General features: G+C 35.6%; 1 protein-coding gene across 8 annotated transcripts in view; it reads right to left on the bottom strand.

Annotated features, from left to right (window-relative positions):
* The window catches only part of CPLANE1 (ciliogenesis and planar polarity effector complex subunit 1), a 66,532-nt gene that overhangs the window by 48,586 nt on the left and 876 nt on the right, over positions 1-17,070 (bottom strand). For 7 of the 8 annotated variants that reach the window (XM_026794611.2, XM_026794614.2, XM_026794613.2 and 4 more), the window contains exons 3-16: positions 16,305-16,440; positions 16,000-16,119; positions 14,968-15,194; positions 14,515-14,621; positions 12,674-12,830; positions 11,827-11,930; positions 11,485-11,667; positions 9,881-10,130; positions 8,608-8,760; positions 6,609-7,366; positions 4,097-4,281; positions 3,150-3,230; positions 2,131-2,295; positions 1,048-1,221 (exon numbers count right to left, since the gene is read on the bottom strand). In XM_026794611.2, coding sequence (XP_026650412.2) covers positions 1,048-1,221; positions 2,131-2,295; positions 3,150-3,230; positions 4,097-4,281; positions 6,609-7,366; positions 8,608-8,760; positions 9,881-10,130; positions 11,485-11,667; positions 11,827-11,930; positions 12,674-12,830; positions 14,515-14,621; positions 14,968-15,194; positions 16,000-16,119; positions 16,305-16,440 — 2,800 coding nt within the window. The remainder of the gene's footprint in view (positions 1-1,047; positions 1,222-2,130; positions 2,296-3,149; positions 3,231-4,096; positions 4,282-6,608; positions 7,367-8,607; positions 8,761-9,880; positions 10,131-11,484; positions 11,668-11,826; positions 11,931-12,673; positions 12,831-14,514; positions 14,622-14,967; positions 15,195-15,999; positions 16,120-16,304; positions 16,441-17,070) is intronic. The other variant, XM_074533097.1, reaches the window with a different exon arrangement.

Below are 17,070 nucleotides of genomic sequence, written 5' to 3' on the forward strand. Positions count from 1 at the left end.
GCTCAGCCAGCAGGGATTTGAAAAAGGCAGGTCCTGCTTGACCAGCCTGATCTCCTTCTACAACAGGGTGCAGGAAGGCTCTGCAGAGGGTTCTGGATTGACAACTGTATAATATTTAACAAGACCACATGTCAGGTCCTGCACTTGGATCACAACCACCCCTGCCCACACTACATGCTGGGAGAAGAGTGCCTGGAAAGCTGTCCAGTGGAAAAGGACCAGGGAATGTTGCTTGACAGAAGCTGAACATGAGCCACTGTGTGTCCAGATGGCCAAGGAGGCCAAGGGCATCCTGGCATGTATCAGGAATAGTGTGACCAGCAGGGCTTGGGTAGTGATTGTCCCTCTGTAGTCAGCACTGGTGAGGTCAGCTTGAATGCTGGGGTCAGTTTTGGACCCCTCAGTACAAGAAAGACACTGAGGCGCTGGAGCATGTCCAGAGTAGGGCAACAAGGCTGGGGCAGGGTCTGGAGTACAAGTCTTGTGAGAAGCAACTGAGGGAGCTGGGGCTGTTTAGCCTGGAGAAGAGGATGCTCAGAGTAGACTTTATTGCTCTACAACTCCTTGAAGGCAGGCAGGCTGTAGTCCGGTTGGGATCCATCCTTTCTCCCAAGTTTCAAGTGACAGAAGAGGAAACAGCTTCAAGTTATGCCAGGGGAGGTTTAGACTGGATATCAGGTAAAACAGCTTCTCCACAAGGTTTGTCAAGCATTGGACCTGGCTGCCCAGGAAAGTGGGTTGAGTCTCCATTCCTGTAGGTATTTTAAAGATGTGAAGCTGTGGAATTTAGGGTCATGGTTTAGTGGTGGGATGGCAATGTTAATGGCTGGACACAATGATCTTTCAGGTATCTTCCAACCTAAATGATCCTATCTGTTGGAACAAAAATTATATTGGCTACATTTTTTTTGAGACATCCTTAGATTTTTCTGTCTCCTACCCCACTGAAAACCTAACTTGATCAAGTTAAAGCATAACAGACATCATTGATACATGTGAAAAAAAATTTAAGATTTAAGCGACTAGAACAGCGTGTACAGGAAATACCTTGTTTGATGTGAAGTGGATGAAGGACGTCAACATTGTGGGGAGGAAAGATATAGAGCAGCTGCTTTGTGAAATAAGCAGCCATGAATCGTGCCATGGACCGAATCACAGCCATGGCAGTGTCAGTATGAATGCTGGTTACCATCCATAGTTCATGCTGAAAATACTTGATATCTAAAAGAAAGAAAAATCAAATTAAAACATTACGATAAGAATTATTTAAATATGAATGCTAAAATTATTTAATCACAGGTTATAAAATATTTTTTAAAACAAGCAAACTTACGTAATTCTTTGACAAGTTTTCAGAACTTACAGAGCTTAATCTTTTACACTAATTACGCATTATACTAATATTACAAGACTTTTATACTAAGTTTTTAATGATCAGAGATGAACCTTTAGCATCTAAATTTAGACCTGCACTGAGTAAAAAAAAAAAAAAACGTTTCTTCAAACTTGGAAATTCAGATTTCACTTAGATTCAGACTTTGTAAAAATAAAAATTTACAAGCATCTGCAAAAACATCCCACTGTGAAATTAGGACTGGTGACCAAACTAGAATCTGCTGTTTCTTCACTTTGTATAATAGTAATAATAGTAATAGTAATAGTAATAGTAATAATAATAATAATAATAATAATAATAATAATAATAATGAATTATTGTATTATATATTATTAATATAACAACATGTTACTATTGTAAATAATAATATAAATAATAAATTAATGTATACAATATATTATTATAATAAATAGTATTATATTATTTATTATTATTTTAAAAATCAAACCACAGAATTTCCCCCTTATTTTTCTTATTCAAATGCCTTCTTTGAGATTATTTGAGTCTAAAAATATTTAGCAGGTGACTAGTAGACAATGAGAGTTGTCTAAACACATATTCCAACAAGTGCAGCTCAAATATCATTTGAGGATCAGAAAAAGTCACTGAAAACTGTGTACAGTAAAAAGTGTCAAAATCTATCAGGTATGCATGTGAGGACACAGAAATTAGACACTAGGTTCTTCAAACAGTGTCAACATACCTTATCACACTTTTAGGCAATGTAAACATACCAGAAAATTCTTCCATCTGACTTGTGGAGAGCTGTGATCGCCTTAGAATCTCTCTTACCAGATGATCACAGAGTCCCTGAGCTTCACACAGGTTATATTGATACAGGTGACAAAACAATATTGCAAGATAGTATCTATGCTGAAGAAAACATGCTCTTTTTCCTCCTGCATTAAAAGATTAAAAGAAGGTACATGTCCAAGTGGAAGAGAAAAAATAAACACAAAAAGAGATGTAGCAAGTGAAAGTACTGTTTCTTTTCTCTCCAGAAACACATCAACATAAACTATACACTTTGATAAGTAGAAATAAGGAGCAGCTACTTTAGGATATGATCGCTCTATACAGCCTCTAAGTCCCTAGTAAGTTAATGCTCATCCACAATATTTGTATTTCTAGAGATATGGCAGTTTTGAAAGCAATACTATGCATAACTGTTAAGACACAGAAAAAGACAGGAGAGCTTAAGGAAGTCTAGCCTTCAAAGAAAGTGTGCCTGAACCACAGTGGAGTTGCTTAGACACCCACCAAGCCTCCAATATTCTGAATTTTTTCCTCAATTTTTTCTTTATTCTAACGACCAGGAGAAAATTTTCTCATGATACCTGGAAAAGAAACTCTGGTACATCTGTTTCAAATCAACTCTTACAAAAACTCCTGATTTTAATTTTATTTTGTTACTCTCCAAACATTAATTCTTTTAATTTTACAGTTACTAAAGGAATTGATTTTTCTTCATCTGTTTTTCTTTGTCTCTTTCTTGCTCACAAATTTATCTAGAGCTTTCCTGTACCAAGTACTTAATAATTGCAAAAAAGTTCTGGTATTAAAATGGAAATGCATAGAATTTTCTCAGAGAGCAACCAGACTTAAATTTTGACTGGTTTTTATTCATCTCATCTTAATTTCAAATATGCACCCTTTATGCATCTCACCCCCTCTTTCTGAAGAGCAAACAGAGTCACAAATGTAAAATGATTATACAGCTTACCCCTCCACGCTCAAAGATTTTATCCCTTACCATTTGTCTTGAGTTCACAAAGAGATCTTTTCCAAATGTCCAGAGATTCTCCGTATGAGCCTAAAAGGAACTGCTCCTCACCTATAAAAGTCACACATTAACAAATTAAAAGCTTTACTTTTATATTTAAAAATACACTCTTCTTTCAGCATCAGACATTTACTGAAAGCAGAACAAAATATGTTAGCCCCCAGAAAACTTCTATTCTCACAGTTAAGTCTAAGTTTTGAGCATCTGAGAGAAGATGAGCTTGAACACTCCTTGCCAGGACAAGGAACGTATGAGCTCTCCTCCAGGAGGAGCTAATTCATTGTATGGAGCACTGTAGGAAGAGGAGTTAGAACTGTCATTTAAGGGAGAGAGATCAAGAACATGGCAAGAGAACAGAATTGTACAGGGAGACATAAATGGGAAGTTGGGCTTAGTAGTGTAGAAGTCAAAAGGAAGGTAGAACATAGGACAGTAAAGTGTAAGAAATTAGGCTACAACTGTATACTGTTTGGAAAATAAATATGCTTAGATTACCAAGCACCTTAGGTTACACTAAGATGTTTAGTTGAAGCTGACAACATTTAAGAATACAACATGATCATGCCCACAATGATCACATGGAGTGAACAATCTTTCACACAGAAATCCAGTAAGGGACACATTGTGATGCCCATTTACTTCAGAAGAAACAACACAGGAGATCAAAATTAAAATCTTCCGTTCAGGTTCTTTAGGACATGTCTAAAAGTAAACCAGAGTAAATTCAGTCTTTTTATTTAGCTTAACAAACTCTAAAAATTATAATACAATCTACAGACATACCAGGACATTAAGTATTTAAGACAGAATTAATGATAAGAATTTAAGAGAAGTCCAAATGATCACTTTTTAAAAATCTGGTAGTCAGTTACCAATTGTTGAGTTGGACCTACTTTTCAATTAACATTTTTACTAACCAGATACAGAATTAATCCTCAGATGTTGTTCTAATTTCACTCCTGAAGACTGGATGGTTGCTTGTATATGACTTAAAAGCAATGAGACAACAGAAACCTCTTCTGCATTCTTGCTCACTTTTCTTTTTAGCTGCACCTGATACCAAACCACTTTCTTATACAATAATCGCCATAGTACAGTCAACCTGTAATTCAAGAAGTACAATATTATGAGATTAAGCAAGAGTTAACAAAGTTGCCTACATCAATTTCTTATGTTCTTTTATTTTGCATTATGCACCCAAAAACTAAATTATGTCAACCACTTTCTTGATTTGGATGAGGCAAAAAATGAAGCACTTTTTGCCTCATTTTTGACTAAAAAACCATTATTTCTTCTGAATTTTCTTAAGCACAGCAATCTACCTTAAGAACTGAACACCGCCCAAATTAATCCCCTTGCTAGCTAAACAATGGGTAAATGAAATAATCTCAGACAGAGAAATCTCAGAACAGGTATGAGTATATTTTTAAACAAGACTGATTAAAAAACAATTAAAGCATAACACAGAAAAGCAAAAAGAAAACAAGATTGCAGAATATGGTTTATATGCAGAATATATATTAGTCCCTGTTGCCTAGCACAGTCCTATTAGATGTACCAACTCAGATATGTAGTAAGTTTAACAATACGAGCAAATACACATTGCTAGAGACTTGAAAAAGCTTGCATAAAACTGCAACACATCTGTATCTTGAACTGGGTTCATAATTAACACAGTCAAATGCACAGTGCTCAGCACATGGAGCACAATTAATCAAAAATATGGATTATCTTCTCTGAGACAACTGAAACTTACATAAGAGATTTGCAGTGAACATAGTACTATATTTAAGGATTATTGAAGAAATATCTTTTACTGTAGTAGGAATTAATTTGTGAGTTACAATGCTACTTCAGTTCTAAATCTCTGGAAAGCAGAAGCCTGCTCATGTCAACAGCACTCTTTGATTCACCGGAGTTTTGCAGAATAGAAATACTCCAGGGACAACAGTATACTTTCCCTAAAGTTGGACAGCACTCTTCAGTCAAGTTTATGTGGGGGAAGAAATAGCTCTGACAGGTTAAGTAAATTAATTTCTACAAATGGGTTTTTCTTATTGCTCTGAGACACCACATCCATAATGAATATAAACTTTGCTGACTAAACTGACATCACTGACATACTGCATATGAGCAGACTCTTACTCCATATAGTTTGCAACTAGGAAAGAGTGAAACACACAAGAGACAGTTAAAGCATCTAAATTTTAATATCTGGATTGATGCTGCACTGCCAAGGCCTGGTGTCAGCTGTCAACTCATCAGTTATCTCCAAACTGGTTTGCAGTTATAGTTTAGTCACCATAACCAAACTATATTCAAATATAGGTCTGAGCCTTAATCTGCATGCTTTGTTTATCATGCCCTTTCATGGAGTAAAAGGCAGCAAAAAAATCAAATGGATATTTCATTATAATTTAACTCATACAATTTTTGTTCCATCATACAGAACCACTTAGGCTCAAAAACACCCTTAGGATCATTGTCTCCAACCATTAACACTGCCTATCCCACTTTTAAACCATGTTCCTAAACACCACAGCTACACATCTTTTAAATACCTATAGGAATGGAGGCTCAGCCCACTTCCCCAGGCAGCCTAGTCCAATGCTTGACAACCCTTTCAGATACTGCAGGGCCTGGGGCAGGACTTGGTGCGCTGCCTCACCAGCGCCAGGTACAGAACAAGTGTCACTTCTCTGGTCCTGCTGCTAGGATTCCATTGGCCTTTTCGGCCATCTGGGCATACACTGGCTCACGTGCAGCTGCTGTCAACATACACCCCCAGGTCCTTTTCTGCTGGGCAGCTTTCCAGCTACTCTACCCCAGCCTGTGGTGCTGCACAAGGCTGTTGTGACCCAAGGGCAGGACCTGGTACTTGAACCTCACACCACTGGTTTCAGACTGTTAATGCAGCCAGTCCAGATCCTCCTGCAGAGCCCTTCTGCCCTCCAGCAGATCAACACTCCCACCCAACTGAGTGTTATTTGTGAACTGACTGAAGGTGCTCTTGATCCCCTCACTCTGATTATTGATAAAGATATTAATCAGGGCTGGCCCCAGTACTGAGGCTTTGGGAACACCACAGCAACTGGCTGCAGCTGGATGTAACTCCTCCATTCATCACCACTTCCTAGGCCTAGCCATCAGCCATTAATTAATTTCAACACAGAAAAGAGTGCTTTTTAAGCCATGAGCAGTCAATTTCTCCAGGAGAAAATTGTGGGAGCCTATGTCAAAGGTTTTACTAAAGTCCAGGTAGACAATATCCACAACACCCACAGCCCCCTCCCCATCCATCAAGTAGGTCACCTGTCACAGAAGACCAGGCTGGTCACACAGGACCTGCCTTTCATAAACCTGTGATGGCTGGGCCTGATCACCTGGTTTTAATTTACTTTTTTTTCCCCATGCAAAGCTTATTCATACCTTTTTTCTGTTTTTGCATCATGGTTTACTTGAGGACATTCTCTAAGTAGAGATTTCAGTGAGCTAAACTGCTGAGAAGTATTGTCATCAAGAAGTAAGAAAACAGGCACTGTGAGAGAGTCAAGTTCCACAAGAGTATTACCGTCAGGAGAGGCAAAAAAATTCTCATACTGTAGTACACATACTCTGCTTAGGATGTGAGAAACCATTTTCAAAAGACAGAAGCATGCCAGAAGGTTTTTTGAGAACAACTGATCTTGTTGCTGAATAAACATCAGTTTTAAAGTTTCTAATGTCAGCTTTGCCACATGCCCAGTCACACTGGCTCTTGAATGCCAGTACAAGACAGTCAAACACTGCTGAAAATATTTCAGGACAAAATGCATCCATTGAGTACTCTTCACAGACTTGTTTAAAGATGTATCCTGGTTTAGCAAAGCACATTTCACAAACTGAACAATGCTGAAAAAATGGATAATGCAGTTCACCGTATAATTCAGCAATGCATCCTTCTCTTCCATATTTTTTGAAATCCCTATCTGCCATGCACCAAGGAGGTTTTTCTGAATGGAATATAGTTCCAATGATGATTTATCTTTCTCTTCAACATAATCTTCTGCATGGATGGTATCAAACATCGATGCAAATTCTAAGCAGCCTTCATCAGCTTTACCAACAGATGAATAGATTCTTTGGTTATAGAAGCTGGAAGTGGTACTGTAAAACTGCTTTTCATTGTCTGATTCTTCTTCAAGGTCCTACATCAGACAAGCAAAAAATCAACAGCTTAATTCAAGTTTACTGAGAGAGAGACAGAGAGAGAGAGTACATATAGATTGCAAAGAATCAGCATTTAGTCAGTCTCTCAAATGAAGTTTTTATGCTTAATTACCTTGCTTAAATGCTAGTACACTTTATAAACTGCAGTTTCATCTCAATCTCAAATTAAGTATTATTTGCAAAACAGCTGGGCAGACAAATTAAATTACCTAACAACAAATTATACTGCCAGTCCAGCAGCAGATTTTATACCATAAAGTGAAACTCCATGCTTCATTAAACCTCAAGTACAAGACAGAGATTTTGCCAGATTCCTGTAAGATACAAAAGTCATTCAAGAAAAGCTCAAAAGCTTCAAAGAACAAATCAAAAGCACGAAATGAAGTTGGGAAAGGCTGTTCAGTAACTATGATCACAGGGCAACTCTTCCAAAAGACAAAACAGTTTTGGAACTGACTAAAGAATCCTCTAAAACGCAGGAAAAAGACAAGTATCGTATTTATTAAGAATAAGACTGTTATTAAAATAGTCTACAGCCTCAGTACATCTAACAGCTAATGTTACATTTTATTATAAAGTGAAGCTAAAGTATTTTGTTTCCAGGGAGACCTTATAGCACCTTTCACTACATAAAGGAGGCAACAAGAGACAAGGAGATTTTTGACATGGACACATAGTGATAGGATAAGGGACACTGGTTTAAAACTGAGAGAGGGCAGGCTTAGATATTAGGCAGAAATTCTTTACTGTGAAAGTGCTGAGACTCTGGAATGGGTTGCCCAGAGAAACAGTGGCTGCCCTATGCATGAAATGTCCAAGACAAGGTTGGAAGTGGCTTTGAGCAGCCTGGTCTAATGAAAGGTGCTCCTGACTCTGTCAGGGGGCTGGAACTGGATAATCCTTAAGGTGTCGTCCAACACAAACCATTCTATGTATTGAAACACCACAAACTGATATATATGTATATTGTCAGATATTCTTCAAAAAGTGAACGCTGAAAGGAATGACTTGTTTAAAGATAAATATCAAGTACCAGTTTGAGAAAACAAGCATATTCCTCATGTCTACAAAGAAAATAAGAATAATGAATGATTTTAAAACACTAGTTAAGATAAATAAACCTGTTATTATTTTTTTTTTTAATCCGCACAGTTATTACCATTTAGAATGCCTTAAACCTACATAATGTCACAGTAAGTGGAAAAATGCTATTAAGTACCAGCAAATCCATGGTTTTCTCTTTCATTTCTGTTGTGTCCTCTTCCAGGAATCTCGGAATGGTGGAAAAGATAGAACTTTGACTTTGAACTTGTTTTAAAAGCATGGCCTTTAAAGACAACAGTGATCGTAAGTACCGAGATCTTCTTTTACACTAAAAGAATTAACAATAACAGAAAACATATTATCAGTTTCTTGCAAGACAGACAGTTTCTAAACAAGTCAAGGAAATTGGTTACTGTTGTAGAAAGCTTCAGTTCAAAAGTCCCAGATGGACAGGGAGAACAGGTCAGCAAGCATCTGCTACACAGAAACAAACTACCATTTGATCATGCTTTAGGGAAGCAGAATTCTCTCACACAGAGAGCTTTAGTACTGTGAGAATCTGCTTTCTTGATGCCTAAGAAAGCCGTAGAAATTTACCTGTATGTAGGGTTTTTCTGCATTTTTACTAGTAACATATTTCTTTAAATCCTCAAATCCTTGCCCACTATTCTAGCTTATACAGGAACACCATGATAGTTCACTCCTCCAAAAATCAGAATAGAAACTGAATTAGAAGACAAGCTGCATTTTATCAGCAAAACCAGAAATTCTTAACTAAATATCTGTTATATCTTCTATGGTCAGCAACACTTGCAGGACCTCTTCCCTCAAGGGAAGGAAGGGTACCTGGCTTTCCTTCTCCCAGACTTAGCTCAATTCAGAAGTGACAGAAAATGAAACAGAAATGCTTTAACTAAGCTTTAATTGCCACCCTTGACTGAAGACCCAGTGGACAAATGTATGCACTACCATAGAGACTAAGTTATAGAGGATTTCCAAACTCTTTCTGCATCACTCTGAAAGTTGACGAGAACAGCATAGCATCTGTCAACATCCCAAACCAACTCTACAGATATAGAAATCCATGTTTCTTTTATAGTCCCAGAAAAATAATATAGTGACAGCCCAAACTGTCCCTCTCTACATTTTCCTGAAATATCACCCAGACATCGAAGGAATAAAATTTCAAGAAATCTGTATTCATTGCTTTGCAGATCAATGCGGGTATAAACACAAAGACCAAGTATCTTTGAATGATAAAATCATAAATATATTAATTATATATAATGATATATAATTATATATAATTAAATATATATATAACTATATAAATTATATATAATTATAAACAACTTTATAATTCAAAGGTACTTAAGTCTTCAATTTACACTTTTTCATGTACCTGAAATTTTTCACTTAAAAACCTACAAAATAGTTCAAAATCCTACCTTGAAGTTCAGCAAATTCTGACGGACGTTTTCAAGCTGTTGGGCTGAATCAAGCAAAAGGGATCTCATAAATCCTGATGGTGAAAAGTTGTTAGGAAATCTTAGCAGTGTTATCATGTATCCATCAGAGACAATGAGGTAGGGTAGTCTTGGGTGTGAAGCAACAGAGAATCTCTGTCTCAGGAGGTCACGTTCAGAATCTGAAGAACCAAGAGACTGGCTGGAATCTCGACAACAAGAGTGGTGCTGTCTAAAACAGAAATATATCAAAAATTAAGAGGCAACTATCATATGTAATAATCATGAACAGAATAATTTCAGAACATGTAATACCACGCAATCAACTATCCAAATAAATCCCTTCAGAATCCTAGGTAAGTGTCTACCCTTTTGCAGGATGAGCACTCTGAATAAAACTATTTATGCTTGCAAGATGCTAGTATTTTACTACAACCACAATTTTTTTCAATTTAAATAAATTAAAATCAGCTTTTAGTATCCATGTATTATTTCATTAGTAGTAACTGTATTTTTTCATAATTAGAGTCTAAATTTCTATATCACACTTTTTTATCTAGCATGTACTTTGTATGACAAATGCTTGAAGATGAAATTTGAAGGGCTAGGCTAAGTAATATATGAAAGAAAAGAACCCCTTGAAAATCTGAATCTTATAATTTCAGCATCCGTTCAGATATCCAATAGAAAAATTTTATAAACACAGATGTCTTCTCTTTCAGAATGGTTTTTATTATACAGAAATCCCTCCTTACCGAGTTCCAGAAAACTGTATAATTACAGGTATTCCAATATTAGCTACATAACACACTGTTTTATTTAAAAAAAGAAAACGTGGCTGCATATATTCAATATATCATCATAATTCATGTATTTAATATATTTTAGTATCTGATTTTTCAATCAGATAGGGTAAGAAGGTAATATACTGCTTTGAATGTCTTCACCAGCTTTTATATTCAAACACTATTTGGTTTAAGGCATGCAAAGTTAATAAGATTTAAAAAAATAAAGTTTAGACTCTATTTTGTTTTCTCTATTTAGACTGTGTTACTTTCATTTTATGCTAAAGTGTGTTCAAAGATCCTTCTACTCTCTCATGCATCCAGCAGCATAATCCCAGAACTTAGATCCAGAGAATCCCAAAACAACATTTTAAAAACCAATTACTTTCTGTCCATGCAAATATGTTATTTACAATATCTCACATAGATTCTATATCTAAAATTAAGGAATGAGCAGAGAAATAACACAGGATTAAAATAAACTTGCACTTTAAGTACTTTGGCAAGTTTAATTTCCTCTTTTATCATAAAAAGAGTGCTAGTTACTAATAAATTCAAACATTTTAGGAAAACAAATCACTTTATGTATACTTACATTGTCACAATGTCAATTTTCATCACGACAAATGCATTATAAGGAATAGAAGAGAACTATGAATGAGAAACAGATATTGGAAAGACACATGAAAAGCAAAAGAGTGAATTTGAAAGATAACATTTATCCAAAATTATAATAAATATGATAGAAAGTAAGGTAAGACCAGAATACAGAAACAAATAAACCTTTTCAAACCCCTTTACCTGTATGTTATTAGAGGATGAAACGGAATAAACTGTGCTGGTCCAAATTCTACAGAGCATCCAGAAGCAATTAAGGTCAGCAATTCCCCCATACATGTCAATAAAACCAAACATCCACGTTTTAACATGCAAGCCAAGAAAAGGCTATCAGGAGTCCAACTCATGTCGCCAACCCAGTAAGATCTAAATTGGGCAGGTAAAAAAATATTTTTTCTCTGTCAAACTTCAGCATCAGAGGGTTAGGATATAAAATAAACAAACAGAACTGTAAAATAAACCAACCAACCATAACACAAAACTGAAAGACCCACAACAGCAGCAGAAACAGTGTCATTTACTGACCTGATGAACCTGGACGGGGTCATGCTACTCTTGCTACTACAACCTTTCAGGCTACCCGAAACAGTTACAAAATTCAAAGTGTTCAGAAACAAAACCTGAGTTGCCTAGAAAGAAAAAATAAAGACATCATAAATGTTTGTATCACAATGCCATTATTGCAAAAAAAGTCTACTAGTAAATTATGCATTATATTTGGTGGGCTGGTAACACCATTATACATGGAAATGACATTGTGTTTCACTATTTATTACTATTTGAACATTTATTGAATTCTACACATTATTCTACACTTGAAATATAAGTAAGGACTATTATATACTTCATATGTAATTCCATATTCTTTTTAATGGAACTTTTTTCTAAAACACTAAATATAAGACCACTCTTCTTTAGTCTTTCTGATAATTAACAACTGGAGCTTTAAAGGATTGCATCATCCCAATTGGGTACAACAAAAAAATGTGTTTATTTTCTCTGTCATCGTTAGCATCAAAAAGTACATTACAATTTGACCTCTGAGTTATTAATAGGAATAACATCATGAAGTCCAAAACGTGTCAGGCTGAGGCTTGACTGAGAATCACCAAGAATCTTTGCAGATATGATGCAGCAATTGAAATTAATTTCTTTTATATTAGAGCTTAGAAATGACAGGATCTCATTCTACTGAACACCACACATAAACAATTGAGTTGTAGTAAAAGTTTTTAGCTAGGGATATCAACGTAAATATAATTTCAGGTTCCCTTGTAAGTGCTAAAATCATCCCAAAACTGTGTTTTTGAATCCTTGTTACCACTTCATTCAAATGGAACTCTTAGCTTAAATGATGCACTGTCATACATACCTTTGGATCAGTTTGATTTACAGCTACTGCAAGCAGAAGCCCATCTCCTGCAAATGCACATAGCAGAGCTCCTCTTGACTTTACAGACACACACTGAGGAACCAAATTAACAAGAGAACAAATCTGCTGTACCCACTGGATCTGGTATGGCAAAGAACTGAATACCAACAAAAAGATAACAAAACCAAGTGGTTACCTCATTTTGCAGAATGGGATTATTCCTATACAGTAGAAAACCATGCAAGACAAAACCATATAAAGCATGAGCTAGTAAAAAAAACCCACCTGTTTTTCGTCAAATGCCTTACAAATGAAAAAATATTTTGTACTTACACAGGTTCAAAAATTATGTCTGAGCACTAGGAGCACTTATTTTTATGGAATGGGATTTTTATGGGATTTATAAGTCTAGAACATGCAAATATATGCATCAATGACATATAATAGAGGCACTTGCATTCTAGCCAGAAACAACTTCCCCAGATCCTGTAACACCATTCACCACAGGAATATTCAGAATATGAAAATCAACAATACATGGCTCTGAGCAAAAAATCTGTGGATGACCCATCACTGGAAGTGTTCAATGATATGTTGGATTATGCTTCCAGTAAACTGATCTAGTGGAAGGGGTTCCTACCCATGGCAGGGAGGCTGGACTATGTGAACTTTACAGGTCTCCTTCAATCCAAACCATTCTGTGATCCTATAAAGATTCAAAACATGACAGAAAACACAAGACAAAATCTGTCTTGAAGTATGTCATCTAACTGACAAAAAAAAAGGATTAATATGCAAAAATGAATTCAATAAAATAATAGCAAGCAATGAAACTAAGCGCGAGCTGACATAAGAAAATATGAGTAAGATGTCTGAGAAATATAGCTACAATTTCAGGCTGCAATTACTATGGTGTGGATAGCTAGCTAGCTACATACATACATACATATGCATTTCTGCACTGGGTATATTATGCTCTGTTTCATTTTTTATATAGCATCAGAAAGGAATTATCATGCCACTGATAAACTGAAGATTAGGTCAAGCAGAACATCATTACTAAGTATCAAAAGGACTTCATATAACAAAAGCAATTGTACCATATCATGTGCAGGGCAAAATTCTGGCAAGTTATTTTAATAACACCTGCATATCCATTTAAACATATGCCAGAGGGCATATCCATTTAAACTCATGGGCATATGTGCACCCAGGAAGAGGAATGGACTATACATGTGCTCCAGATTATTACTCAACAGCATTTTTAAGTGGTTGCATCAGTACAACTATTTCAATACTTGGCCCCAAAAATCCAGGTAAAGAAATGCACACACACACTTTCACATCAAGCAAAAGAAATGAAAAGGGGAACAGAAAACCAATAAATCCACATAATGAAGAGGAAGAGGTAGTCAAGGCATTCATGGCTGTACAGTACAAGAAATAAAGGAAAATAAAAAAACATATAAGCAATATAAGAAGAAACAAGAAAAATACATTCTATCATCATCATGCAAAAAACAATGAAACTAAAACTCATGTGTCAACAGGCATACATAACTAACCACATAGAATGACAAATATTCCCAGTGTTATCTAGGTGTGAGATAATAATGAAGTATGGAATATGTAAATAAATGCTGTTGTATTAAACACATTTTACAAGGGACATGTAAAGGACAGGAGAGAAACATCCATACATAAACATAAATAAGTGCTTATAACCATAGGTTAATGGAACATCCATGTAAATGTGTTCAGTTGCATCTCTGAATCCCAGCTCTAAAAAACTAATTAAATATTCCTGATGCTGCTGTAACTTCAGATATCTTTGAACTTACCTAACATTTTTAAAGGTATTTTCATGCCATCGAAGAATCAAAAATGTGAGCACCAAACACTCGCCAGAGTAAAATACAAAAGAACACAAACAGCAATCACCTAGCACCTGTAAAAAAAGAGAACAGGATCAAAACATCCCCAAAAGGCTTGTCATACACAAATTTCTCTTTAATTATCTACATATTTAGATCAACAGCTATTACAAATCCGATTAAATAACACAATGTTGTCATTCAGAAATGTAAAGGCTAGCAAGAATGTAAGTGGGCCAGAAACTCTGATCTGATCCAGTATGGCTGTTCTTACACAGTCATCAAATATAACATGAACTGAAATATTAAGCCTATGCAAAATGCCAAAGAGGCAGACATTGCTTTCAAAATTCACTGCAGCTTTTGCGGCTCTAATTTAATTAAGAAATAAAATAATTGCCTTGGGGTTTATTTTTTTACCTCATTTTGTATGAATGCAGCATCCACTCCAATTTCTTTTTCGTCAGTAGAAGGCAGTATGACTGATTCATCAGTTAAAACTTGCGTCCAACGCCCAGGAGAGTTTTTACCAAAGGCTGTATTTTCATGCTCTGTACTCTCCCACAAAAAGGTACATGCTGTAGGAGTAGTTAACAGTACCTTTCTGCCATCTCCAGATACATACAAGTACAATCTCATTAAACACTCTGGAGGAAAAAAAAAAACAAAACACAACAATGTGCCAGGATAGTTTCTGTTCCTTTGTTAGACATAGAACTAAAAAGAATAGAGAATGTAAATTTCTCTTCTCATCTATAACTAGAAATCCAAGCTGTCCTGTTAGGTATCTGTAATTTCCAGCTTCATGACTGATAGCAGGCTTGGGCAGCAGTAAAGTCAGATGGATGTTCATGTCTATGCATCCTATGAATTATCTTTTCCACAACACTCAACCATTAGAGATGTTTCCTGGGACAGCCTAAGTGCTCTACTATGGATTACTTTTAGCTCTTAGATATACTACTGATCTTCCCTGAAATGACACAATTTCTTGTGCAAGACTTAACTTTAGAAGCTGGTATCAGTGATGCTATCCAATACAAGAAAATATTTGATACTTAAGTTTGCAAATACGTGTCTGTATTTTATTCTTTTCAGCTAGCATTTGCCATAAAAGCCCACCCGGAGAATCAGCTTCAAATTATCCATATACTGTTTACATCAAATGTACAGCTGCCCTAACTGATGACCTAGTCAGGAATGTTTTACAGTAAAAAATTAACCATTAAAGAATACACTTACAGTATCTGAAAATTAACTGTTTACAAGGGATCACTAAATTAAAAACCTGTATCACTCAAATGACATTCGCCAAAGTTTAGCTAGCAAACAAATTATACAAATGCAAAACAACGTAAGAATACAGTTTTGCTCATTTAATAACTTTTAAAGAAAGGAAAATAACTTTCCCTTTATTCCATTTTTTCACAGGATTAATTGAAAAAAACCTACCTTGTGCTCCTGCTACTACTTTTTTGGACTCTTCGATTGCTGGTACAATTTTCAAGCAGTCCTGATCTTTATTCCAAAGAAAGAGCTCTCCTGTTGTAAGTATTCCGGCCAACCAAGCAGCTGTGTTCATTGGGGGAGAGAAGTTTTGAAGGATATTACTGTGAAGTTACTTAAAATTACTTCTCTTCCATCTTAGCCACAGTTTTAAGTGAACTAGCAGATCCTTTAGATATCTGCCTTTTCACACTGTTACAAATATAAATAAAATAATCTGAGCTTATTGTGTGTAAGATGTTATACTTAACCATTTCCTGATGTTGTTAAGACAACCACATTTTTCAACAATGACTGCAGCGAAGGGATTTTCTTCTTTGTCTTCCCTGACGACAAGTTAATTTCATTTATATGTTTACCATCTAGAAGAAAAACAGCCTCTTTTTCCTATTGAAAGAATAAAAAGAGCATTTAATTTTTCAAAATTCTGTTTTCTACACAGACGAACAGAATCATGCAGAGAAAAAAAATTAGGGAAAATATAATTTTAAAAAGTACAATAAGGCAGCAATTGTCATACTAATCTCATTCTTTGGCATATTTGCTTTATAGTGTATTATATCCAGCATGGACCTACAGTGATGATGAATTTGATTCACAGGTTTCAAAACACCAAACTTACAGTCACTATTAAAAAGTTATTCAAAGTACCTCTGCTAAACTACCTGCTAAAATTGCAAAAATTGTACATTAGCTATCTTGTCCTGTACTGTTTAATTTAGTGAGATAATTGCCAGTGACTTCAATCGAAAAGAAAATCAACATTAAATTGCTACCTACTTAAATTCAAATCATAGAACAAAAAGATTTAGTTTGATTTTATGAAAGAAGTCTAAGAAGTGTGTCTTTCAAGAGAGGCAGGATAAAACGAGGAAAAAGAATCATTCACATTTCCCACAATATATTGTAAAAAACGTTATGAAAAACTATAACCATCAAAACACCAATCTCATCTAAGCTCTTCTGAGTCTTTGGGGTAGGAAAAAAAAAATGGCTCTGCACAGTTTCCCTGAGAAA

The sequence above is a fragment of the Zonotrichia albicollis genome, chromosome Z (genome assembly GCF_047830755.1).
Source record: "Zonotrichia albicollis isolate bZonAlb1 chromosome Z, bZonAlb1.hap1, whole genome shotgun sequence".
Classification (NCBI taxonomy): Eukaryota; Metazoa; Chordata; class Aves; order Passeriformes; family Passerellidae; genus Zonotrichia; species Zonotrichia albicollis.